This window comes from Callorhinchus milii, unplaced genomic scaffold (assembly GCF_018977255.1).
Source record: "Callorhinchus milii isolate IMCB2004 unplaced genomic scaffold, IMCB_Cmil_1.0 Scaffold1, whole genome shotgun sequence".
NCBI classification, from domain to species: domain Eukaryota; kingdom Metazoa; phylum Chordata; class Chondrichthyes; order Chimaeriformes; family Callorhinchidae; genus Callorhinchus; species Callorhinchus milii.
The window spans coordinates 130320627-130343849 of NW_024704742.1; the positions used below are offsets into that span (position 1 = coordinate 130320627).

The 23223-nt window shown below is 42.5% G+C and overlaps 1 protein-coding gene across 1 annotated transcript in view; it reads right to left on the reverse strand.

The window, feature by feature from the left end:
* The window catches only part of pdzd2 (PDZ domain containing 2), a 129169-nt gene that overhangs the window by 64204 nt on the left and 41742 nt on the right, over positions 1-23223 (reverse strand). The window contains exon 2 of the mRNA XM_042331917.1: positions 4969-5422. Within this exon, the coding sequence (XP_042187851.1) occupies positions 4969-5422 (454 nt within the window). The remainder of the gene's footprint in view (positions 1-4968; positions 5423-23223) is intronic.

A 23223-nucleotide genomic window follows, 5' to 3' on the forward strand; every position in this document is an offset into this window, starting at 1 on the left:
AAAGTAACAGGTCCTAACGGGACAAACAGCAGGAAACCATGCCAGACAGCTATATCAATGGCAAGCTGGGCAGTTTTAGCTGGTTAGACTCCAGCAATACCCCAACGCACACTCTGGGATCCCCAAGTCTTGGGTCTTGCCAACCTGCACCTAATTCCAGAATTAGGTAGGCAGGAAGTGTCCCTCCAGGGAGAGAGTGCACATTCCATTCCAACAATCTATCTCAAGGATTCCCATGTAAATTATACATTGTCAAGAAACCTGCAAGTAACCTCAAATATCACCCCAGGTGCATAGCCCATCAAGCTCTCTTGTAAGGCCTTTCGTGAAATAACAGGAGGCTTGATTTATTACAGTATTCAGTAACTATTTTCGTGGAGTAAAATGGGTGATGAAACTTACTGTTTAAATATTCAATGAAAGGGACAGCAGACAATACAAACAGCTTACCTGAACACAGACCAGCGGTGCTAAACAGAACAGCCACACAAGAACAACAACATGCATTTATATAGCACCCTTTACCCAGGATAGCATCTTAGGAGCGCTGCGAAACTGAAATGTCACAAAAAGCTTCACAGAAAATTCCTGTCAAATGTAGTGCTTGTGAACTTCTAGACAACCTGGCAGCTATATTGCGCATAGCAATGTCCCACAAATAGCCATCAAATGAAAGTCTAATTTTATCTGAGGGATTGTTGGTCAGGATACCGGGAGATACTTCCTTATTTTTTCAAATAGTGCCATGGGATCTTTAACATCCACCAAAAAGACCAGCGGGTTGCTGATGCTAAACTGACTAAGCTACTAAAAGCAAGATTTCTTGGGACTATCAATAGCATACAGGACCTTGGATTAATATCCTTTACATAGGATGGTATTTCTGAAAATGGAGTACTTCAACACTAGAGTGTTAGCCTGGATTATGAGCTCTGGGTACATATGTGGGTCTTGAACCCACAAAAACAAGTTAAGGGAGAGAATAAATAATCAAATCCACACAAAGACGGCGTGTGCATACATTCAGTTTTCAATTGACTTGCTAGCCACAGAAGTCTTCAGAAGAGATGAAGCACATCTCTGTATCTCTTAGCTTGAGCTTCAAGACTATTTGTCTAGCAGCTCTGTACTCAAACAAACTGCTTAATTAACCAATTTGTAACCAAACTCCCTAATATAAATCAGCAACCCCATGAAATCTCCGCACTGTGATCAGAGACAAGGTTACGGAACACACCGTCCTTTCACTGCACACTGTCCCATTGACCACACTATTTGTGCATTTACAGCCTAGTTCACCCAGGCAAATGGAGTATTGCATTCAGTAAAGCAAACTGAATCAAAAGCAACTTGCTACCAGGCCGGAAGGAACAGACGACCTCAGTTCAATGGCTGTACAATAATGAGCGGCTGACCACACTGAACAAGGGAGCTGGGCAGCAACAAGTTCTGCTTAAAGCATGCGGTGCATAGGCTGATACTTTCATACAGTCGGAACGTATGACTGTCAGAGCAGGAGTTAAGCTGGTTTCCCATGAAACAGCACAGTACGAGTTAAGCGGATTTCCAACGCTATGATACAGTTCAGCTTTGAGCCGAACTAATGTGACAGAGTCAGTGGGGGAGGGGGTAAAGAATATTAAACCCAACGGTTGTTATCTTTATCTATCGACAGGGCACAATTTTAAGAATGTGTGAAATAACAACATTTCATATGATATATTGTAAAGTGGACTTGACTGTATTTTGTGGGTGAAAAGCACAGCAATGTCCCACAAACAGCCATAGAGCGAGTGACTAATTTTTATTTTGGAGGAATGTTGGCCAGGACACCAGAAGAAGCTCCCTTCCTTTTTTGAAGAGTGCCTTGGGATTTTTAACATCCACCTGAATAGGCAGCTGGGATCTCTGTTTAATGTCTCATCTGAAGGACAGAGGTAGGAATTGCGTGGTATTAATTAACACGTCACAAGTCGCAAGTTGTTCCCTTATGATATGCTCCCAAGCGTTGCCCAGGGGCAGGTTACAGAGGTTGCCACCTGCAGGCAGGATATCTGTGTAGATTCGCAGCTTGTTCACTGCAGTGAGGATCCAATCTGCAGGCTCCTCGACCAGTCATTCCAGGACAGTAGCTAATTTGGCTCAGATACAACTCTGTTTGATCAAGCAGTGGGGAGCTCATGGAAACAGAATGGAAACATTGTCATCATCTCCAAAAGCCATTTATTTTTAGTTTATCAGCAGATGGGAAACACATCTGTGCTGTTTAGCATTTCTTATTCAATTACCGTTCATTTGTGAAACAAGGTATGACCAGAACCCTGTTGATAATGAGCTAGTGTTAAAGCTCCCTTCAACAGCTCTGACAGACGAGGAAGAGGTTCAACAGATTGTTGCATCTCAGAGAAATATCTTGGGAGCCATTCCCTCATAGGATAAACCTAGGAGAAAGCTATGATTCTCAGATTTGACCTGTTAACACACTCACCCCCCCCCCACACACACACTCACACCCACACACGCACCCACGCAGACACACAGCCTCACACACACTCACCAGGGGAGTTGTAAGAAACATATGTTAGATAAATTTTCCTTCTCCTTCGTTTGCCTAGAAAATACAGTCAGTCCACGTCACATAATATAGTTAATTCACATAATATACAGTCAATTCACTTTACAGTATATTCCGTGAAGTGCTTTGAGACGTGATAAGGCACTATATCAAATGCAAAGCTTATTATTATTATTCGCAGTAAATGCTGTGAAGCGTTTGGAGACATCCTTCCAATATGAAAAACTATATACAAATGTAATTGTTGTTGTTAATATTTTCTAGGTAAAGTATCAAGAAATATGGAAGGAAGGCGGGCAAATGGAGTTAAAATAGAAAATAGTCACTCGACTCCACATAATATACAGTGAATTCACTTTACAGTTTATTCTATAAAATGCTTTGAGACTTCTCAATAAGGCGCTACATCAAATGCATGGTTTATTATTATTATTCTCAATGTGGTCCCTTACCCCATAGCCATGCGACTTTTTTTGTTTCCAAATACCTATCCAATTCGCTTTTGAAATCTACTATCGAATCTGCTTCCACCACCCTTTCAGGCAGTGCATTCCAGATCATAACCACTCTTTGGATAAAAAAAATCAATTATCTTAAATCTGTGTCCTCTGATTGCCGACCCACCCGCCAGAGGAAACAGTTTCTCCTTCCAACAAAGTTAGTCATAACGGGTTTCAAATGCATTTCATCTCTGTGTAATTACTCAAAGGAATGTAATCTCCCTTCCCCTCACTAAAGGTCACTTAAAATGCTTCGTTTTAAATTATAAAGATATCGAGTATTATGTAGAAAATATTAGAGCTGTAATTTCACTCTTGAGAGTTAATCTTTGTTCCATTTTGTTATCATAATTAGATAATTATTTGGGGAGGTAGATCATTATTTGGGGAGGACAAGTTTGCAGAGTTATGGGGAGAGAGTGGGGGAGTGGGATTGATTTGGAAAGCTCTTTTCAAAGAGCCGACACAGACACAATGGGCCAAATGGCCTACTTCTGTGCTGTATAATTCTTTAATTCAGCACAGAAGGAAATCATTCAGGCCATCGTGTCTGTGCAGGCTCTTTTAAAGAGCTATCCACCTAGTCCCACTCCCTCGCTCTTACCCCATGATCTGCAATTTTTTTCCTATTCAAATACCTATCCAATTTCCTGGCCAACAATCCCAGAGATAAAATGGGATATTCACCTCATGGCTGTTTGTCGGACATTTCTGTGTGCAAATTGACTGCGACGTTCGCTATAAAATACACAGTCACCACACATTACAGTAAATCCTGTGAAGAACTTCAAATCGTCCTGGCAGCATGAAAGACACCACATCAAATTTGAGGATTATTTATTGCTTACTTTTTAAACCTTTAGTCTTGCAGGCTGCACGAGCATTTGAAACTCTATTTACAGACAAAACTGGGTCAACAGTCAGACATTTTGGGAGATAATGTGTCACTCAGTTCGATGGGAGTACCTAGTACCTGTGGCTGAGCTAGTAAGTGGGTCAGATAGACCGCTTGCTCTGTCAAAGGCTCAGTGTGTGAAGGAACGTCTCATCCATTGAATTCGTCGAAAGAACTTTTTTTTTTAAAAAGCACATATGCAGAAACAATCGAACGAAAGAAGAAATGCCAAAGCTTTTTTTACAAGCTCTATTATTTCATATATAAATGAAATTCCATTGAATGTTCACCAGAGAGCCTCAAAGATACAAAGGTACTGGGGAAATTGTTATTTCCATTTAGTTTGGATGGGGGGGTGGGGGGGAGGGCAGAGGGAAACATTTGATGCTGTGATGGGAAGATGGTAGGATGGATATTCTAGAAGAATGAGATCAAATGGACCAAAGCACTTTCTTCATCCAAACCAATCCTGTAATCTAGAAATTGAGCCTGGTTCAGTTGGTAAATCCCAGCTTTGAGACACCCTCCTGATGAGACGCCATATCAAATGCAAGAATTATTATAAATTCCACCCGAATCTGGATTTAACCTATTAACACATTTCAGAGAGTGCAGAACTTGGTAAATTGTTCATATTCAGTATGAATACTGAAGCTCGTTTTCTGTCAGTTTGTTAAAAGAAATGTACAGGGAAAAAAACGCTTCACAGTTAACGACATTATTTAAGAATTTGACAAATTCTGGACAAGCTCTGAAATGACCCCAGAGTGTGCATTGGGGTACTGCTGGAGTCTAACCAGCGATTCATAGGACTCGGTCTGGATTGTAGTGACTGCATATTCGGATGCAAATGGATTCATCCACTCGCCTACAAAATACACAATCATTACACTTTGCAATGAATCCTGTGACGGCCTCCTGACATGAAAATCCTATATCAAATGCAGGCATTATTATTATTACTTATCATCCACAGGGATGGAATAAAGCCAACATACGTGATTGGAGTGTTCGCTCAGCCTGAAGTCTGGCACCCTGCTCTCCGAGAGTCGCGGTTTGTGGTGATGTCCGAATGAGGAAGTGCCATTCCCATTGGGAAGAGGCTCTTCCGGGCCTCGCTCAGCGCTCACATTCGAGTCTTTAGCCTCACACTTGGAGTCCAGGCCTTCCGCCTTCGAGCACTCGGCCTCCATAGGGACGTGATATCCATTCTCGTGCTCGGAGTCGCGGCTCTCCCGACTGTCCCTGTTGAGGGAGGAACGGGAGATGACGCCAAACTTTCGGGTCCGTTTCCCATTCTGCGTGGGGCTGCCGCTCGGTTCCGAGGAAATGCTGCTCGGCCTGGCTTCAACTCTGCCGCCATTGGAAGGAGGAAGAGGGGCTTTGCGTTTAATCCGACGCAGCATGATCAGGTAGACACATCCGCCATTCCAGCACTGGTCAGCCAGGTAACTGCAACAGAAACAGACTCTGTATCAACTGAATGGTCAATTTAGCTCAAGAATGGGCTCAAGAAGAGCACGAGGTGGGATGTGCCCAACTTCTTGGGAGTCCTGTAGCTCAGTGGTTGGAGCACTCGCCTCGCAAGCGAGAGGGCCTGAGTTTGATTTCTGGGCAGGGCAAAACCATAGGCAAGTTTTCTTATCCACACGACTGTATTTATCTAGCAGTAGATAGGAACCTGTTTGTTAGTCGATTGGCAGATCGCTTTCCGGAGGTAATAATCCCTTCAAAAAAATAATCCTGATTTGGTCACTCAATCCACTGTTTGTGGGACATTACTGTGTGCAATTGGCTGCCATATTTCACCCACAAAATACACAGTCATTTCACTTTACTGTATATTCTGTGAAGCGCTTAGACACCTCAACAACGTGATAAGGCGCTATATCAAATGCAACGATTATTATTATTATTTCTCCTGCTTCCATTAGCTGAAACCATTTAATGACTCATTGAACAAGTGCAATTGTGTAACCCCACACAAAGTATGAGTATAAGCATGAGCTTATATGAGCTGCAGGGGGATCTTAGCACTGGAGAGGGAACCTCAAAGGGTAACTGAACTTACAGATGGAATTGGGACATCCGAAATATGCAGAGAAATTACTGAAGGTGGGGCCTTTCATTTTGGATTATAATGACTATAGCAAACGGCAAAATAATGCAGATACTGGAAATCTGAAATAAAAAACGAATTCGCTGGGAACACTCAGCAGGTCAAGCAGCATCTATGGAGAGAGGAAAGTGAATGAATGTTCTGATGATAGGTCATTGACCTGAAACATTAACTCACTTTCCTCTCTTCATAGATGCTGCCTTCTGTTTTTATTACATCGATATGGCGCCTTTCATGTCAGAAGGACTTCAAAAGGGGCTGGACCATCAAGGGTTTGCACCCGAGCTGGGGGTTGAAATCAAGAGGGGTGGAGGGGAGGGGGAGTGGGGGTAGAAGGATGGCTGAAGGTCTGGTCAAAGAGGAGGAAGGTCTTGAAGAAGAGAAGGATCAGGAGGGATCTTACTGAAGTATTTAAGATGCTAAGGGTACAAGTGAACTGAGCTTGGTAATAAATCTAACAGTTACATATTCAACAACAAAAAGATATGGAATGAGGAAATCAGCCAGGGATTTAGCTCCTGATGATTGTCCAATGCTGGAAAGTGTAAGTGTTGATATTGGCCACAGTTCTCAGCTGCGATTTTAGGTGGATGCCCACGCTCACTGTGTTTAGGCTCACACATGAGGAACGCTTGCTTGGAAGAGGCAGCAGAGGTGACGGACACCCTGCGGAAGTTTACAGCATCGTGAGTTAGCACCTTCGAGAGAGGACGGGGAGAAAACTGGAGAGGAGAGAAAGCTGTGTTGTGTTACTCTCAGCAAGAGCTGCACACTGGCACAAAACAAAACAGTCTGCCCAACCCTTCTACCCCCACATTTTTATTATATTTATATATCTAATATATTTAAGGATGATGTCTCAAAGTGCTTCATAGGACATGTTATAGAGTGGTGATTGATTTGTGGGAGAGCGCAGTAGAACATTTGCACACAGCAATATCTGTCAAAATAGCCATGAAGTGAATGACAAATTTTATTTGGGGGGATTCGCTGGCCAGGACATCAGGAGAAAACCTGTCTTTTCTTTTCAAATAGTTTGTGTATGATAGTTCCACCTGAACAAATTCAACATCAACATTTTACACTTATGCCGTGCCTTTCATGTCTGGACATCATGTCAAAGTGCTTCATAGAGACTGAGTGGGAGCTCAAGCAGGAAAGTCGGGGAGGGGGAGGGGAGAAAAGAGTAGGAGGGAAGTGGCAAAAAGTCATGAATAAAATTCATAAAAGTCAGTAGGTTTCCCATCGTTGAATATGGCAGCAGCAGAAATACTTACATCAGACACTTAAAAATGATCAAGATGGCCCCAGTGTATTTATAACACAAGGTTGGCATTCCCAACAACTGCTTCTCAACTGGCTTGGTAATAGACAACCCCATCACTACACACCTCAGCTCACAATGCCAGACACACAAACTTGGTGTCGTCTATCAATCGTCACCTTTACTGCCACCTTTACTACAAGATTACCATAATCATTAAGAGGTTTCACACACAATGTTCGTGATATTACTGTACAGCTACCGTTTGTTTGAGAAATTCCAAGCAGTCTTACCTTTCTGGATAGCAACGTAAACCAATGCAATGCTCATTTTACAGAGAAGAAAGAGGAAGAAGTAAACAGCAGTCAAATGAGCCAGGAACAGTCTCTCTCCCTTCGTGAGAGAACACGACAGGTGTTCATAAAGCAGCATTGAACCTCGGACTGAAGCTCTCGCTTGTACAGCCAACCCTAATCTGCACAAAGACTGCACAGTATTAGCATTTGAAACACCACTTCTGACCTAGTCGAAAACCCTCACTCTAAAGGCAGGAAATTGAATTAAAATGCTATGGACATCGGCTTGCTCAGGGACTACATGGAGGAGTCTGTAAATTTCCGTGGATGTACAGCACGTAAATAAAGTGTTGCACAGTTCTCACGGAAAGTAGAAACGTCAGAAGCTTTCGTCTTGTGGGCTTCCTCGGGATGGGAGAGAATGCTAATGGACGCAAGATAACTGAAGCGGTTTACATCTGTCAGCAGGCATATGGCGATGCCGTTCAGCTTCCGCAAGCAATCTGCATGTCACAGGGAGAAGGGGAAAGCATTCACTCGCTCACCGTGCAAAGAAAATAATTAGTGCAGATTCAAAAAAGAAAAGATAGACAGTGTGCAGCTGAAAGACATGATAATTTTACAATCAATTATAAAGGAGCAAATCTACATTGAATTATTGTGTGAATAATGTTCCCAGTTCAGTTATGAAAGCCAGTTTCTCTCTCTCTCTCTCTCTCTCTCTCCCAGACACGCACGAACACACAAACCTGATTTCCCCAAGACACCTCTGTTCAGTTTTCTTCACTTTAACATGTTGACATAAAGATGAATAAAGCAAAGCTGTGAACAATCCACTGTCAATAACTAATGGAATAACCTGTTGGCAAAGCCTTCTAAAGACATTCACACAGCATTGAGATAAGTGGAGAATACCTTCCTTTACTCAGAGCTGGGCTGCACTGCTGTGTCCAAGAAACTCTGACAGAACCAGCAGTATAGTTGATGAGTCCAGGGTAAAGAACTCTAACACTCGCAATAAAATGATGCTTTTAGCCGGGGGGTGGTGGGGGAAGATGACCAAAAGTATAGTCAGTCAAAGAGGTATGTTTTGAGACATGCTGACTAACTATTAACACTGAGCATAGCACAACTCTGAAGTTTGGTATGTTAGCTGATGAACTATGGTGGATATCACAGTTAGTTGCTATGGTGGATATCAAAGGATAGCTGGGAGGGTAGCTGATCTGGTCTACAAATAGTGGTGTGCACATGGACATGAGCAAGGTTGAGCTGATAGTCACCTAGACTCAGGAGTAAACTGGAAACCAAATTCATTGCCAACGCGTGAACCACAGCAGATGCAGCATATCCTAATGTCCCACCCGAAGGGACTTTCAACAATCATAGAATAGAATTATACAGCACAGAAGGAGGCCATTCGGCCCATCGTGTCTGTGTTGGCTCTTTCAAAAGAGCTGTCCAAATCAATCCCACTCCTCCGCTCCCTCCCCATAGCTCAATGTTTCAAACTTATCCTCAAACTTTCGCCCACAAAATATACAGTCAATTCACTTCACAGTATATTATGTGAAGTGTTTTTGAGGCGACTCAACAAAATGATAAGGTACTATATCAAATTAAACGATTATAATTTTTATTATTACTGCTCGCACCTGGCCTGTATTCCAATACTGCCCCTTTGGAAACACAGTGGAGCTAAGCATTTGAATATCTGCTAGGATATTCACTTAGGAATGTTAGTCAGTACCAGTTTATTGAACCCCACAAATAAAACCTCCTCAACCCTGCAGTTCAACTCTCCAAACCTGATATTCTCATAACTCATCTGAAGCGCAAATAGCTCCCGCCACGAACATCCAATGCACATTACCTGAACTATGAATGGTGGATCTTGCACTAAGGAGAGCAAACGACTTGCTTTGTCGATGACTCTTGCCCATTCACCGAAGGAAGTACCACAGAGACCGATCACTGATGTGAGCAAAGTGCTTTTGATAGCTGCAGCTTCCAAATCTTTTGTAAAGAACTCAGTGTCGCAGCTTGAAAGCAAACTGTGGAAGTGCAAATATTTGGCATTGCACAGCCCCGCATTCATTCATGTCTTTGGATCAGATGAAAAGAACTGATTCAGACAAAACACTCATAAAGTAGAGTGTGACAAATGATGTCTACAACATGAAAACTATTATCCCAGCAATGACCTTACTTATATAACCAACAATCACCTCATATGATAATGCTTTTGACCTTAATAATAATAAAATCCTTGCATTTGATATAGCATCAAATCACCTTGTTGAGACGTCTCAAAATGCTTCACAGATTATATTTTAAAGTATTTTGTGTGGAAAAAGCTGCAGCCAATTGCGCACAGCAGTGTACCACAAACACCCGTGGATTGAGTGATCAAATATTTTGGTGGGGAAGGATTATTACCACCAGAAAGCAATCGACAAACAACCAGGTTCGTATTTACTGCTACGTAACAGAGGCGTATGCAGGAAGGAAACTTGGCTAAGGTTTTGCCCCACCAGAGAATCAAACCACTATGCTACAGGACTCCACAATCGTAACCATAATAACCAGCAACAAGGAAAAACACCACAATACCATTGCGCTACCAAAACTGAATGTAAACTATCAATCAACTTACCCCTGTAATAAGAATAAAAATAATAATCATCAAAACAATACAAATTTATATTTCACGTCAGGAGGGTGTTCCAAGATGCTGGACAGTCTAAGGTTTGCACCTAAGCTAGTGAGGGGGGAGGGGGGGCCACGAGAGAGGGAAAATGATGACCAAGAGCAACGTCGTAGAAAAAGGTCTTGAGGTGGAACGTGAAGGAGGTGAGGGAAGGGACAAGTTGAAGTGACATCCAACGTCAACATCACAAAGCACTTCTGTAAAGTGTGGTGACTGTATTGACAGGCAACTCAACAGCCGATTTACACACAGCAATATCCTACAAACAGTCGGGAAGTGAATGACAATTTTTTTTGAAACTGGGGAATTGTTGGCCAGGAGAAAGCCACAGATTTTGCAATTACTGGTCACCTCATTTTTACTTCAATTTAAAAACATCAATAATAAAGCCCTGCTTCAAGTCAGAGTGCAGAGCACTGGCAGACACAAGTCTGATAGAGCAGAGACATTGAATGTTGATGTAGTGCCTATGACATATTCAACTACTGATATTCACTGAGGATAACACTAACATTTCACACCACGTCAGTGATGCATGGTTAAGCCTTGCCAGAAATAATGAATATGCTGTGTGTTTAATTCAGTCAATGTCCAGTAAAGCTTTTAACAAGGATTTCAAATATACCAAAGCCTCTGATATAGCAAGTACTGTTTTGTACGCCTCACTCACTCACTTAGAAAGAACTGAAATGAAACGTTCTTTTGACTATAATATCTTTATACAGCTCCCTTAGTGACTGCAAGCTATAACTGACTTCAGTGTCACAGGGCTATGGACCAGAAGAATCAGAGCATTCTCCCTCCTAATTGCTGTCCAATGACTTCTATTGGGAAGTGGATGAGGACAAAATGATAACTCCCAAGCACACACACACACCAACTTGCACTTATATAGTGCCCTCCATGCAAGGTAGTGTCTCAGAGCACTTACGTACACATACAGTCACAATGGCGCCCAAGTCAAACAGCTTGCTATCACTAAATGTCTGAGTGCATATGAAAAATGACATTGTGTCAGATGTTGCTATGCACAAATTGGCTGCCACGTTTACCTACAAAAGTACAGTAAAAACACTTCACAATGAATCCAGCAAAGTGCTTTGAGACGTCTTGGAGATGTGAAAGACACCATATCAAATGCCAATTGTGGAACTGCACTCCAGCAAGAATCATGTCAAAGACTGCAAGAAAAAGTGGCTACAAAATTATAAAGCTTACATATTTGGAAGGTACCTCACTTACAGTTTACTTTTCCATTGCCATTATCAACCAGACTCTTAGGGGACGAATAGCAGAACATGCTTGCAATCATAACGTCCTTGTAACAAAGTGCATATTTTTTATTTTAATTTTGACATAGAAATCTTAATATTGTGCTATAACCTGGCTCAGTGATAGCATTCTCCCCTCCGAGTCAGAGGTTTGTGGATTCAAGCCTCACATCAGGACTTGGACTCGTATCATCTAAGCTGACACTCCAATGCAGTGCTAGGGTGTGTTGCATTATCAGAGATGCCATCCTTCAGATAAGAAGTTAAATTGAGGTCTATCTGCCGGTCCAGAAGCACGTTAAAGATCTCATGGCACTATTCAAAAAGAGAAGCAAGTTTTTGCTGGTGTCCTGGCCAACAATCTCCCCAAATAAAATTGGTCATTCACTCCAAGGCTGTTTGTGGGACATTGCCATGTGCAAATTGACTGTCGTGCTCACCCACAAATACACAGTCACTCCACTTTATGAAGCACTTTGGGACATCCTCCCAACGTGAAAGGTGCTATATCAAATTCAAGACTTTTTAAAAAAAATTTAAAACTGCTACCTTCCACATCTTGTCCCATTCCTCGGGTGCCAGAGCTGGCAACACGGCAAAGCTAAAGAATGGTACAGTGTGACTCTTTGCTAAAGATGCATAGCCAACGCCCTGTCCCCCTTAACCCCACTCCCCCACCCCCTCCACCAAACATTTAATCTGCAACCAGATACCACACTTCCACTCACAACCCTGCCTGCAGCGAGCACAAAAATAAAATATAAATCACTGCACCGACAGAAGGAAGCAGTCAGTTAGTGATGCCAATTAGCCCCCTGGTAAAATCTGTAATCAATTACTTTGAAAGGTCTCAGTACTCCTGAATTGTTTCCTCCTCTGGTGCCCACTTTCTTAACTGCCAGTCATGGAGTCAAGTAGACAGCGATTGCATTTTATACAAGTCCCTCTCTGAATCAAGTAGAGTAGTGGAGTCCTGTAGTGTAGTGGGTTAGCCACTCGCAAGCGAGAAGACCCAGGTTTGATTCCCTGCCAGGGCAAAACCTTAGGCAAGTTTCCTTACTCCAAACGCTTCTGTTTACCTAGCAGTAAGAGGGAACCCGGTTGTTAGTCGATTGGCAGATTACTTTCTGGGGTTAAAATCCCTCCAAAATAAAGAAATAATAATAATGTGGTCACTCATTCCGCGACTGTTTGTGGGAGACTGCTGTGCACAACTGCCTGCTGCTTTTCACCCACCAAAATACACAGTCACTCCACATTACAGTATATTCTGCAAAGTGCTTTCAGATGTCTCAATGACACGTCAAGGAGCTATATCAAATACAAGGATTATCATTATCATACACACACTGATTTGAATGAGGAGGCTAGTAAAATCAGAGTGGCGGAAGATGCTGAATGGCACACAGCACGACACCATGAATTTCTTACAGCAATGATGTCCAGAAGTTCCAAAGTCAAACTCTGAGCTACTGCACATAGCACACCAATGACACTAGAATATAAAAGCAAGGAAGTGCCAATGCAGTGATGAGAGCCCTGGTCAGACCTCATTTAAAGTACTGTGTACAAATACAGTCACGACACTTTGCTAACTTCCACATCTTGTCCTATTCCAAGGGTGTACCCATTAAGCACTTGGAGACATCCCTCTGATGCGAAAGGCGGTAACATATATCAAATACAAGGATTATTTAATATTATTATCTGGGTGGAAAGCTACAGTTACGTACAAACCTTGCGTGAAATTCAGCAACCAGGATTATATAAAGGAACTTGGTTACCTTGAGAGATTGGGTTAATTTGGGTTTACACCATATTCCCTGCAGTTAGGGAGGTATTCTGACTGAGTGAATAATGGGATTTGATAAAGTGGATAGTAAACCATTTTTTCCACTGTTAGACAAATCTAGAACAAGGGATCCAATCTTAAAGTTAGATCTAAGATGGTTAAAAAAGTAAACCCAAAAAACATTGAATAAGAATGTCATAATAATAAGAGGAAGGAAGTTGCATTTTGATAATGCCTTATCATGCTTGAAACATCTCAAAGAGCTTCAGAACTAATTACTGTCTGTCTGTTTTGTAAGCTAACACAGCAGCAATCTGTGCCAGCAAAGTCTCACAAAACAGCCACGAGGAGAATGATTTAGTACTCATGTGGCCTCCTCTCCTCTATTCACAAGAGATTTACAAGAATGATACCAGGGGCTTTAGTTATGAGGAGAGATTGGAGAAGTTGAGTCTATTTTCACCAGGGCAGAAAAGGTTGAGGGGGGACAAGATAAAAGTGTACAAAATTATGAGAGGTTTTGTCATGGTAAATAGGGAGAAGCTGTTTCAACTGGTAGGGAACAGTTATAAGATGGTCACAAAAAGACGTTACGTGAAACTTTCTCACTCAGAGTTGTGGAGATGTCGAAAGCCCTGCCAAGTAAGGTGGAAAAGGCAGAGTTCGTCAGGAAGCTTGAAAGGACTATTGTTAGAGCACTCACCTCGCAAGCTCACCAATGTGAAAGGCACTATACAAAAGTAATCTTGTTGTTGTTGACATGGGTTTGATTTCCAGCAGGCAAAAGTTTCCTTACTCCACACAACCCTGTTTACCTAGCAGTATGTTGTTTGTTGATTGGCCAATGGCTTTTCTGGGGATAATAATCCCTCCAAAAATAAACAAATAATAATAATTTATACACTCTATCCATGATTGTTTGTGGGACACTGCTGTGCACAATTGGCTGCCGTGTTTCACCAACAAAATATACAGTCAATTCACTTTACAGTATATTCTGTAATGTGCTTTGAGATGTGAAAAGGCGCTATATCAAATGCAAATTATTATTTTTATAGGGCAGATGAGTGGAATTGAATGAACACCTTGCTGTGAAAACTGGTGCAGACTCAATGGGTCGAATGTATTTTGTAGGAGAATGTGACAGCCAGTCTGTACACAGTAGTGTCTCATCTGACACAGTTTGTCTCATCTGAAGCACAGGACCTCCAACACTGTAGTGCGCCCCCAGCACTGCGATGGAAAGTTGCCTAAAGAATATGTCCTCATTAATTCAGCCTATACTATACGAGTTCAAAATCCAGACATGCGGCTTGAACCCACAACCTTCTAACTCTGAGGCCAGCAATTGAGCCTTATGATTTATAGGGGATAAGAATAATTGTGCATCTATTGGGTAATGCTGGATTATATTGGATTTACAGAGGCACAATAACTTCTTCCCCACTGTGTGGACTTTTCTTTAAATGAAACAAAAACAATTGTACATATTATTCTTTAAAATAACTCACTGCTGAGAGGGAATTGACAGCTGGATATGGATCTGATGGGGAATTGGGTTATGTTAAAAACCTCAAGCTTTCTCTGAGAATTTATGGCATCAATTTAGTCCTTTGATTGGGTTGCACCCTTGAAATTCCCACCCAACAATCTGATATTCATTCAAAGATTTGTTCCTTGTATTTTAATGCATTTGTTTCAGGAAAAAAATACCAGATGTTCGAAAGACCTTTCAGAGATACCGACCCCCAAGAGGGTTATGATTCTCAATAGCATTAATGGCATTTAATAGTAATAATCCTTGCATTAGATACACAGCAACAACTTGCGTTTATATAGCACCCTTCACGCGAGGTAATATCCCAGAGTGCTTAAGATATAGTGCCTTATCATATCGTTGAGATGTCTAAAAGCGCTTCACAGTGGATTGCAAAGTGGATTGATTATGTATTCTGCGGGCAAAACACAAACAGTCGTGGATTATTATTTTATTTATTTTGATTAAAATAAATTATTATTTATTATTACCACCGGAGAGCGATCTGTGATACAGCTAACAACCGGTTTCCTACTTACCGCTAGGTAAACAGAGGGGTGTGGAGTAAGGAAACTTGTCGAAGGTTTCGCCTCACCTGGGAATTGAACCTGGATCTGCAAGGCGAGTGCTCTAACCATTATGCTACGGGAATCTTCCATTTACTGTAAAATGTGCTTAACCTTGTTCCCAATAAGAAGAAATGGCCTCTTTAAGGCGCAGACTGGATGTGTGATGATTTCACCCCGAGGGTTTGGCACTGTTCTATACACATGTTGATCCTTTTACTCAAAGCTACATTCATGTATGTTTGTGATCACCTCTGTATGAGATATGGGGAGGATTATTTCGGTGAGTGAGGCAATGCCAAGAACTTTCACAAAACATCTCTTCGAGATGCCCGCCTGCCCTCCCAATCACCATGTGAGCTTCCGATGGGCAAGCCTGTGTTACTAATTCCACCAACATCTCCAGCTAAGCAGAATCACATCCGACTTCAAACAAAAACCAACTACTTTTTAGAGGTGATTTGCGTTCATTTAAAAAAGGTCCAAAATTCAATTGTTTTGAGTTGTTGGTTCAATGAACTACAACAATCTGTATTTACGCTTCACAAAGTTGACTAAGAGCCTGAGCTGGGGGGTGGGTGGAAAGCTGAGGAGGGTGGGCAGATGGGGAGAGGAAAGGCGACTGAAAACTTAGGTCTTACAGCAGGATTAAAGGGCCACTAAACAATTGTACAAAATTTGCATTCTGTCCGCTCAGATGTGTGAGGACCTCTGTTGTCATTCTAATGCCACAATCCCAGAGAGCAACACTTATGTCTCTTTTCCCCTCCCCATGAGAGCCCCATCTCCTTGATCAGGACCACTGTCCACCAAGTTAGAACAATGCCAGTGGCAACGACCATGTTGGTTGCCATGGACCTCATGTTAACCTGATTCTGTTCCAGCATCTAAAATGAGAGCAGCAATTAGGGGCATAGTGCACTAGCTTCTTCATCATCATCATCATCATCAGTATATTCTTAGTACTACCATCAATCAGAGGGCAAACTAGCACTGAAAACTGGTAATCACAGTCTTGCAAAGCTAGGACTGTCCCATCTGTTGTAGCTTTGGTTCCCATTTTTACACGGTGAACCTGCCTGGCTTTTGCTTCAGAGACAGTTCAACCTTGCCCAGATTTTTCAGGTAAAACACTTATTTCATCGCCCTCAAAAAAACTGAACGGACCGACCGATAATTGAACCCAGAACCTTCTGGTCCCAGGTCCAGCGCTTAACCAATGAGCTACCTGGGGTGACAACTGGAAATTATATACAATACAGCAAACATACCATTCTAATGAGTTACCCCTTTTTCCTTCCTTTTCTCACTCCTGAACTCAAAATATGTATTAAGGCTTTTGCACTTTGATTTATTGTTCAGGTGATGAATACAGTTTGGTACATTTGCTCCAACTAGGGTTAAAGCTCTGCTTTCCACTCGGGGTGTGCAGTGCTGACAGTTTATGATCAATAAAAGTGAAGGATGATAATGTTGTGTCCGAGCAAGCCAGTAATTAACGGAACAGGAAATTACTAATGCGACCCAGCTGGTTCTGTTCAGAACGACAGAGACATGCTGAAAATGTCACAACAGAAATAAGCACTATTTCCTAACTTGAGGGAAACCTGTTTCAAAGCGACCTGCTCCCAACATAGTCAGTCAGAGTAGAGCAGGCAGGCTGGTGTTTCAGGCAGGATAATGGGATGCTCCCCCCATTACTTGTCTCCTTCCAGGCCCATCTCAAGGCCTTCCTCTTCGACCGCACCTTTGGTCATTTTCCCACTATCACGCTCCTTGCCCACCACCCCTCTTGACTCCAGCCCACTGTTTGAGTGTGCATTCCCTCAACTGTCCAGCGCTTTGGTACGTCCTCCTGACAAGAAAGGCGCTATATAAATGCAATCATTTGTTGTTGTCGCCGGTCTATTGGTCAATTCACTTTACAATATATCATGTGAAGCGCTTTGATTCGTCTCGAAGCCTTGATAAGGTGTTATATCAAATGCAGAATTATGATTATGGTGATGGTACCTCAAGCACATTATTTTCTAATGTATGGAGCAAAGCAGAATGTGTTTTTTGGGGGGAGGGGAATGAAGGGGAAACTCACTGAAAGAGATATTGAGATAGTTGTACAGATGTTAGTCTGCCTCAGTTGATTGCACTCTTGCCGCTGAGTGAAAACATTGTGGCTTCTCGCCCCCACGCTGGGACTTTTAACTCAATCTGGGCTGACACTCCAACACAGTGCTGTGGGGAGGAGGGCGCTGCATTGTCAGAGACGTTAAACCGAGGTCCTGCCTGCTCAGATGGATGTTAAAGATCCCATGGAACTGCATGAAAAAACAAGGAAGCTTCTCTTGGTGTCCTGACCAACAGTCCCCCAAATAAAATTAGTCACTTACTACATGGCTGTTTGTGGGACATCGCAGTGCACAAATTGGCAGCTATAACAAATTCCCCCACACAGTCACTACACTTTACAATATGTATACTGTGAAAAGCTTTGAGACAGCCTCCCAACATGAAAGGGCTTACATCAAATGCAACAATTATTATTGTTGTTGAGTCATTGAACAAAATAAACTTACAATAACTCCAGTCCAAGACAAACAAACTGAATGTTCCCACAGGGCAGCGTTCAACATAAAGTACCACACCCCATAGCTCTAGGATATATTGCAGCACGAGGAAAAGTTACTCTTCTCTCTGTGAAGGCTGTTGTTGCTCTGTGAATTTTTAACATGTCTGGTAAAATTAACAAGAAACAGATTGAAGTAATATGGAGAGATTTCCTGTTTTTGAGCTATAAATCTCTCTGCCATACATTTGACATCATTTTTGCTCTTTTTCACAGACCTGAGTTATTCAAATGTGTTTTTACAAGGAGACTTTACCTTTCAGTTTGGCATCTGTTCATTCTGTGTGCAGGCCACAGTTTGCAGCAAGGATCTACAGCCCAAACTTTGGGCTCTGCTGTGTTTTCCCCTCTTTCTACGCCCTCCCCCCCGCACCACCCTTTTAGTCGCTGCATAGTTTCATTTGAAAGTTAAAAAAAACACATGGAAGCTGCCCGTCTAATTGAAAACAAAAGGCGCGGAGGGTGGTAAGTAGTCCCAAAGAAGCCTTCTCAGAATCACACTGGCTTTCCCTGCAACAAATTACTGAGCACAAGGCAAGCTATTGAAACGATTAAATCCGCATCACTCCATAAAGGCCCAAATTAACGTGTCTCGCCCACCGTGTGTTGACGATATCTGGACTTTAGCCCATTGGCCCCAGACCACAATTTTTCCTTTGTCAGCCAACGATTCTGGAATGACGATGGGAAGGCGATTATGTCTGGAATCCCCTCTGCTCCCCTCTCAAGTCACACTTTCCAACAAAAGGGATCTTAATTGAGGAGGTGCCCACATTTCGAAGGCCCAAACTTTCCCATGTTCTCATTGTTGTCTTAAAATCTTTGCGTAGGAGAGGAGGAATTTTGGAAACTTCTAAAATTCAGTCTCAACTTGGAAGCTTTTTGGGTAAGGCGGAAAATAGACTTCCAAATTAAGAATCCCCCACACCCCCACACCACCCCAATGATGCTCCCACTGAAAAATATAAAGCTTCAAGTAGATTTACTTGAAAAGAAAACAATTTGCAAGGCTGTGGGGAAATAGCAGGGGAATGTGACGAGTTGGTAGCTCTTTCAAGGAGCCAGCCCAGACACGAAGGGCCGAATGGTCTCCTTCTGTGCTGTAGGATTCTATGATGCTATGATTCAGAAGACTTTCAATCTTATCCTCAATAGTCTCTTCTCCAATATAAACATTCCCAGCTTCAGAGTTCATATCCCCAATCCCGGAGAATAATTTAGTCATCTTTGTATCTTGTCCAGTACTTTGGCTGCGATTATTGTGGGCTTCTGGGACTATCCATTAATAACACATAGATGTGAATCCCTTTAATGTACAATTGTTTCTCAGAAATGCAAAAAGTTTTCACAAAAAAAGTAACAAATCTCTAATGCTCTATCATTGCCAGTATCACTGATAGGACAACACTGTAATAAAAAATAACTAATTTTCATACTTGCGTTTGATATAGTGCCTTTCATATCAGGAGGACATCTCAATGCGCTTCACAGGATACACTGTAAAGTGTAGTGACTGTGTATTTCATAGCAGTAAACTTGCACACAGCAATTTCCCACAAACAGCCACAAAGTGAATGTCCAGTAAGAGAGAACGCAAGAACTCACACTTAATACTATTTGAGGTGTTGAAAAGTCCCAAAGTGCTTTACAGTAATTACTGTCAACAACAGGGAATGTGGGAAAACATAGCAGTCATTTTGTGCACAGCAAGATCCCACACAGAGCCAGAAAGCAAATTTTTAATTTTATTGTTGGCAAGGAAAACAAGAGAAACTCCCTTTGCTTTTCGTAGAATATCAAGGGATCTTTAGCATCCACCTGAAGAACACATACAGGCAGTTTAATAGTGTCATGTCTCATCTGTTGAACAGCACCTCTGACAATGCAGTGTTCTTTTGGTAAGGCACTGGACTGCCAGCCTGAGCCATGAGCTCAACTCTCACTGTGGGGTTTGAACCCCCGGCAACCTCGGTAATGAATCTTGCATCTAAATAATTACAGGTGAATTGTGGAAGGCAGAAATTAAACATGGAACCAGCAAATGCTGGAAATGCAGACGTACCCAAAACGTTAAATTAACTTTCCCTTTCAAGTGCTTTAGACATTGTCTTTTATTTAACTGCATTCCTCACGGGTGTCTCCAATTCCAATCAGTACAGCGCTTGAGGTTATATAATAATCCTCGCATTTTATATAGCGTCTTATCACTTCTCTGAGACGTCTCAAAGCACTTCACAGAATATGCTGTCAAGTGTAGGGACTGTGTATTTTGTGGGTAAAAGTAACCTGCGCACAGATTACCACAGGACCAGGTTTGGGGTTAACATTTTGTCCATTTTGCTGCCTTTTGCCTGCACTTGAAGATACTGTGTTGCTCTGCGCTGGACTTTCCTGACCAGCGAGAGCGTAACACAGTTGTAACTGTTCCAAAAACACATCCAGGTAAGCTGACACCTGTTTGATTGTTTTTGGGGGGAAGTGGGGGGGAAGTGGGGGGGGGGGGGGGAGTGGGAGAGAGAAATGAAAGTGGATGATATGATGGAGGAGGCGAGTAAACGAGGTCCAAACTTTCTTTTTTAATTTAAAAAAACGTTAGCAAAGATAAATCGTTCAGCGCTGGAAAAGTACCGACCGATAAGCGTTACGATACGTGAGAGCAACTCCGATCGAAAAAAAACAAGCAAATCCCTCCTGGATGTCTGCAGGAAAGCAAAGGGAACGTTTACAAACAGAAGGGGTGGCCTGCGATTGTGAAAGGGGGGGCGGGAGAGTAAAGAGAATGGGACTGCACAAAACAGAAGCTCGTAAAATACCCATCGCTCTCTTGCACCCACCGCTGATACAAAGGCTGAGGGCTCACGGCTGCTAAACTAATTCAAACAAGCCATCATAAAACACAATGGGAACAATCCACGCCTCCAACCGTGCACATGTCAGGAACAAAAGGACTGATATTCATACATGTTCTCATTCAGCGCCGGTTTCCGTGGCAACCGAGAGCTACATGATGCCCCGAGCTGAATTTTAAAACCTGTTGAGCCTCTTGGAGTTAGAGCCACACACATGCTGGGCCGACAGACACTAAAAATACTTGAATAGCAGATGAGATAGGATTCCTGCTGTTGAGAAGCGCAACTGGTTGCTAAATATATACCAGGGAGAGTTTAGGGAACAACGATGAGATGCCATTCTGATCTCTCAAGGAAACATTATTTTGCCGATTGAAAATCACTTCATCAACTGGGTCGGTTTCTAGTGATTGCACTTATGATTTACTTTGTTCAAGAGCCACCTCTGACTATGCTCCAGGGGTAGGGGGGAGGGAAGCAGGGTCTCCTTGGCTCCAAGGTGACATGTTTGGCAGTGGAATGTCGGACTCGAGCCAAGCCTCTGTGGTGGTCTCGGCAGTCTGGTTCCTGAGTCAGGTGGGTCTGCAGTACTCCAGGGCGATGCTGGTGACAGCATAGCCAGCCTGGCTCACCAGCAGGACTTGGAAGGGCAGACCAGTCACTCGGCTCCCACCCTTAGCTCAGGTGCCAGCTGTACTGCTGCACGGGTAAAAGCTTCCTCTCAACGTGAAATGGCCTGGATAAATATTAATTTATTGTAAAGATGATTCATTTTTTGTGTGCACTCCTCTAAGAGGCCTGAAAACTGCTCACCTCACTGTTGCCTACAAACAACATTCACTGCACCTCAAAGCCATTCTTTTCACTGTCAGATGTTTAGATGCGATAAGGCCACCGAGATTTATTACTTTATTCCCCGTCGTCTCGCGTCAAGTCTTTTCCGGGCGAATGGGTTAAATCAAGATGCAATCAACCAAAGTGGACATTAAGGGATCTATTGCATCTAGTTCAAAGAATAGTGAAGAGTTATCCTGATGATTAGCACCACATCTACACGCCCTTCAGTCTATCCAAATTCACTCCCAATATATCTCACTAAATTGCCTATTCACTGAAGCTACTCACCTCGAGTCATAATAGTCTATCAAGGCTGAACATGAAAAAAGCTTGCCTTCTGTTACCTGTTTGTAATGAGATTTTCCATAATACCTGACAAGGTTATTCATTGCAGTTAAGAAGGGTGTGAGGCATTCATTGTTCAGTCATCAAGGTGGCAATCCATTCGCAAAACCAGTTATTAAACTAATGGTTTCTATTCTGTCTTCAGATGATATTTTTGTTTACATTTCGATTAAAGCTAGAATTAGTCGCTTAACACATTTCACATTTTGGCTAAGGTGGGTATTACTTATTACGCTATCAAACCAGCTCAGAAAATACCAAGTACTGTTTGATACTCTGATATACTCAACAGACAGGAGAAAACAACAGTTTCTGATGTCAGTCAGTACCACAGTGCATTTAGACAGACTCTAATGTATTGGTTTCTGACACCCCCTGCAGCACTGTTCTCAGACAATGGAAGGGGGAGAGAAGGGAGAGTTCCCTTCCCCTTCTCCCCCAGGGTAGAGATTGCAGCCTCATGACAGAAACTCTGCTCCTGTGAGTTCTCAGCTGCTAAAACTGGAGACTACTAAACATGGCGAAAATGTGTCCCCATGTGTGTCTCAAAGTTCCGGCTGATTTCAAAGCAAACTTGAGTGGCCAAACTTCGTCCTTAGTCTAGGTTTAATAATAATAACAATCCTTGCATTTGATATAGCGCCTTATCATGTCGTTGAGACGTCTCAAAGCGCTTCACCGAATATATCGTAAAGTGAATTGACTATATATTTTGTGGCCGAAACGTAGCAGCCAATTGCACACAGCAGTGTCTTGGATTGAGTGAACAATTTTTTTTATTTGAAGGGATTACTATCCCCAGAAGGGGATCTGGCAAATGACTAACAATCGGGTTCCTACCTACTGCTAGGTAAACAGAAGCATGTGGAGTAAGGAAACTTGCCTATGGCTTCACCCCTGCCCAGGAATCGAACCCGGGTCCTCTCGCTTGTGAGGCAGTTGCTTTAGAAAATATGCCACAGGACTCCAAAATTAAGGCCGAATTTTAAGAACTTGCTAAGTTCGGGCCCCTCCGAGTCATTACATGATGAGACAATCTGGAGC